Source organism: Anastrepha obliqua, chromosome 3 (assembly GCF_027943255.1).
Source record: "Anastrepha obliqua isolate idAnaObli1 chromosome 3, idAnaObli1_1.0, whole genome shotgun sequence".
Lineage (NCBI taxonomy): Eukaryota > Metazoa > Arthropoda > Insecta > Diptera > Tephritidae > Anastrepha > Anastrepha obliqua.
In genome coordinates, this window is record NC_072894.1 from 64975448 (window position 1) to 64980233 (window position 4786).

A 4786-nucleotide genomic window follows, 5' to 3' on the forward strand; every position below is an offset into this window, starting at 1 on the left:
GATTCACTTCTGATTTTACTCAAGCTTACAAATAAACCGGTTTTCAGAAAAATATACAGTGATTCGAAGTAACATAAGCTTAAAACGTTTTCTCATTTTCTTGGAAATAATATTCGCGACAATCGTTCGCTCAGTGTAATCGATTTAAATTAATTTTATAAACATTATAACAGAAATGCTGCTAATCTGTTAATATGCATAGCTAAAAAGTCATCTGCGTCAGGTAAAACTGAGACAACAAATCAAATGAAGCAACAAAAGAAAACCAAAATCAAGGGTAACTATCGAAAGTGATGTGAAAAAACTAAACTAAAAAAACGAACGAAGACGAAGACGTCAGCACAGTTGAAAATGATGCCACACAAACCGCGGCCGCCGAAGATGTTTTGAAGGTCGCTATGTAGAAGTAGATGCCATATAAATATGTATACAAGTTTATATACGTATGTATGTAATAAGAGTCTTCATTATAATATATGTAAATATATTAGCGTATCAATGTGGCGAAGTTGCTTTTTTGATTTTTTTATCTTCTTATTGCTATACGTATTAGCATCATATATCTGTTGCTGATGTTGTTTCTTTTTTTGTTGGATGTTAATTAAGTTTATGCATAAACACGTTCATCTACTTTAAACATTAAATGCACAAGTCGAAAGACTCTAAGTCTACAATTTTATTCATTTGGTGTTTATTGTCAAATGGGGAGAACTATAACTCTTGATGACGTAAGTAAGGATAACCTTTAACAATAAGATATTATATTTTAAGAGTTGCAAACAATAAATTGAAGAACGTGCAATAATTAGAAAAAATATAAATAGTAACATTCTGCAAGGAATAAATTTCTAGAATTTATAGTTTGTTGAAAAAGGCAATTACGTAGTCGGAACGCCTGAAAGTTCTCGCTATCCAAATTTTGCATAAGACATTTCCTCTATTCCTCTATATGGTTTACATAGTACGTATACTCGGTTAGTGGTTTCTTAACTTAGCAACAGACTGTAAATTTATCGAAGAGCGTGCGAAAATAATTGAATGAAAAGGCATACAAAACAAAAACCAAAGCAATTTTATTTTTAAATCTTGCAAACTCGCCACGGGAATGTTCATGCTAATTAATGAATGAGGTTTTGGTACGAAGCGTTTATATGAAGCTTGATTTTGTTCAGTAAAATTAATAGAAGAAGTGTTGACGCGAAATTGACATAAATTAAAGTCTTAATAAAAGAAAACTTCATTAGAGAAATCGTTGACCATTCATTGCTTGTTTTTTTTTTTTTTGTGTTTTGTGGAAATATGGTTACACACCTGTCCTCGAAAATATTGCCCACTACTAACTCCAACTTTGTCCATCTTTCTGGAAGGAGATATGTTGAAATATATCTTCGTGTTTTGATAGGATAGGAACAGTTAAAAATCGCAATGTAAGTATTTAGAACTTCTAGTTGAGTGTTTTTTGAGATAGGAAATGTCAAGAAGGTGTGATTGAGTCGTATTCGGTAACAAGGTCCTTCCTATGTTTGTTGCACCAGGTTTCAATATAAAATAATATATGAAGCTGCAGACCCGGTTCGCAAAAAATGTACAACAAGAATTTTAAGATAAAATTTTCGTGAAAGCGTAAGAAATAGATCGCTGAGTCGGGCTCAAGGCATTATTGAGCTTAACACAGATAACCAATTATGGACCTTCCTATTTTAAAATCCATCCCAGGAACTTCTTGTCTACGATGGCAGAAACTATTTTAGAGAAATCGGGTACTGATTGGAAATGGCCACTTTACACCAAGTCCAAGTCTATAATATAGACTCCAGCTATTGTTTTTATTCCTTGATTATACTATATATAATTGTTGATGACATTTTTTAGAAGAACTAAAGAACTACTATAACAAAACATATTATCGCTCCTAGTCGGAGCATAGGGCGGGTAGTTGGTTTAAGGTGCTCTTATTTTTTGACTAAAGGCTTTCGATCCCATCCTAAATGATTTTAAATAACATACTGTCGAATGGAACGAGGAAGAGGTTATCTACATATAGACAGTAAAGTTTCATTAAAACGTTCACATAGAGTTTTTAAGTATTGTATATAGATAGACAAGCAGGAGAATGGGGGCATAGACAGTTGCAGACTAACTAAAATCCGCAATAAGTCTTTAAAAATATTTAGACAGAAATCCAACTGGCTTACTTTTAAATCAATTGTTATTTTGACACGAATAGCTATTTCGGGCTTTAAAAGTTGTATAAGCTCAGTTTTATGTATCCGCGATATGATCCTTTTACTGATGAGCGCTGTTTAAAAATATTGAAAACTTTCTTACAAAGCCAGCGCTGTGTTATCGAAACTGTGGGGGTAATGAAGAGAAGCTAATTACCTTTTGAGTGGTGATATTAGCGATCAAATCTAGCATCTAATGAAGAAAACGTGCACCTAATTGTAAAGAAGTCATTGCATCTTCTAAAAGAAAAACTTTGATGACGATGTTGGAGGCAAATTAAATAGGTTGAATCTTAGGTTTCAGCAAGAAGGCGCACCATTTCACACAGCCTATCAAACAAATCAATTGTTTTATGCACTAACACAATAGAAGACTTTGTTTTCAGGTTTTAATTTTACTGTGAGTTCCAAAAGTACAACTGAATCCTCTGAACTTTAATGTTTGCACTGTTCTAATGCATTTGAGAAACGAGTACTTCATATAGTTGTACGACACCTGCTTAAAAAATTAGGTTTATGCAGGACTCTGCATAACCTATTCCAACTGCTCCAATGGCCAACGAAAGATTACATTAATTTCGCATGGTCATACTTGTGATGAAGTTGTGTTACTGGCTGCTGAGCAGACAACGAAGTTGACTCGCGCTTTCGCTGGTGAACTGTTCACATTTGACATACAACAATACGTCAACCTCTTAGTGTTGTTTTTATATTTCTATGCGTAAGTATCTCATTATTTGTATTCATTTCACCAATCCAGTTTCTAGCTCATTCTTATTAACCACTTTGACAAAACTAACAGTATGCATGAACTCCCAACTGCAGGTTAATCAGTTGTTAATTGCCGTATTAGTTCACATGATTTGATTAAAAAGAAAAAGAAAAAACTCAACAACAAAATACCCTTTGTCTTAGTAGTAGCGATGATAAGTTGAATTTTTTATGCGTAGAATTAATTTTAAAATTAGCTTCTTTAATTATCAATCGAGCTACGCAAAATAGTATATATTGTCACAATCGCCCTCGACAAGTCATCATTCGCAATTTGCTAGTCTCAACGCGTAAAACTCAAATCTAACAAAATGAAATTCGTCATTGTCTTCGTTGCTCTCTTCGCCGTCGCCTTCGCCGCCCCAGCTGATTCCGATGCGCAAGTCCTGCGCTTCGACTCCGACGTGCAAGCCGATGGATTCAAATACGCGTAAGTTTCAATAAGCGACCTATAATAAAGGATCACCTTATATCGTTACCTCGGGTTTACAACTTAGCTAATAAATACAATTTTTATGTTGTGACATTACAGTTATGAGACCAGCAACGGTATTGTGGAAAACGCTGATGCTGTCCTGAACAACGTTGGAAGCGAAAACGAGGCTATTGCTGTCCGTGGCTCTTACTCCTTCGTTGCTGATGATGGTCAAACCTACACCGTCAACTACATCGCCGATGAGAACGGTTTCCAACCACAAGGTGCTCATTTGCCCGTCGCCCCAGTTGCTTAAGATGCTAAATATTTGACTGCAATCCGAACGTGTTTTTTTTTTTTTGTTACTACAAGTTATTTTACGATTCCGTGAAAGTTTTCTAAAGTCATGAATCTACCAACTCTCGTATTTGTTATTAATACGCTGTTATTGTTAAACAATTTGCAATCAATGCGACCAGTTGTTGAGTCCTAGTCTAAGCTATTAGAACACAGAAACAAAAAGAGATTAAAAAAAAAGAATAAAGTTATTTAAAACAAATCGTATCGTATTTTTATCATGAAGGGTTGATTATTTATTCATTTATTTGCTTTTTTCTGCTAGCTCTTGTTAGTAAAGGTTGATACATATTTGGTTTTGCTGTCAACGGATAGTGTTTTATATTTCATTTCATTTTCATTTATTTAAGTCTAAGATTCTTGTAATCACCTTACAGACTAGATACTATTTAACTCAGTAAGAGCCCTCATAATAGGGGCCAAATTGTAACAAAATCGAAAAGTGTCGTGAGGAACGTTGAAGCTAATCTGTTCCAGAACTTCGAGACAATCAACAGAACTACAAATAATATCAAAAACAAACATCAAAGACTGAAGGGTGCGTCTATGTGGTGGTAGTAGATCAGATAAATAAAGAGGTTGTAGAGCGAATCGAATAAAATTTCGTTGTACCCTTTCAATTCTTTTTGGATGAGAGGATTTGGAGTTCAAACCAGAGATACATCCTCGAGCTTAGAAGGAACTAGGGAGTTATATAAAAGTTTTCTCGTATAAGGGTATTTAAAATCCCTTGGATAGCGCTATAGAAATGCTAAATTAACATAAGCCTTCAGCAATAGCTGACTAACATGATTTACGAATGTGAAACCGGAGGCAAAGGTCACGAGTAAATTAAAAAACCCTTTAACTGTAGACAGAACAACATTTTATAAAATAAAAGAGGAAGGAATAACATTCATAGCGTCGGCGAAAATTACATGAAACCATTTCTTTATATTAAGTGAAAACTTATTTTGGACTTATTCCCAACGACAAGGTTACTTAAATCTTGCTGTACTGAAGAAGCATCCGATTGGCA

The 4786-nt window shown here is 34.4% G+C and overlaps 1 protein-coding gene across 1 annotated transcript; it reads left to right on the forward strand.

Annotated features, from left to right (window-relative positions):
* Positions 1-3279: 3279 nt before the first annotated feature.
* LOC129241555 (larval cuticle protein 65Ag1-like) lies at positions 3280-3926 on the forward strand. The gene is made up of 2 exons (XM_054877953.1): positions 3280-3426; positions 3529-3926. The coding sequence occupies exons 1-2, from the start codon at positions 3308-3310 to the stop codon at positions 3725-3727; spliced, it is 318 nt and encodes a 105-aa protein (XP_054733928.1). The 5' UTR covers positions 3280-3307; the 3' UTR covers positions 3728-3926.
* Positions 3927-4786: the final 860 nt, after the last annotated feature.

Excerpts from the sequence above, each read along its gene's own strand:
- LOC129241555 (XM_054877953.1), top strand. The coding sequence starts at position 3,308 with ATGAAATTCGTCATTGTCTTCGTTGCTCTCTTCGCCGTCGCCTTCGCC. Across the intron at positions 3,427-3,528 it reads GCCGATGGATTCAAATACGC|TTATGAGACCAGCAACGGTA; the intron begins GTAAGTTTCAAT and ends GTGACATTACAG.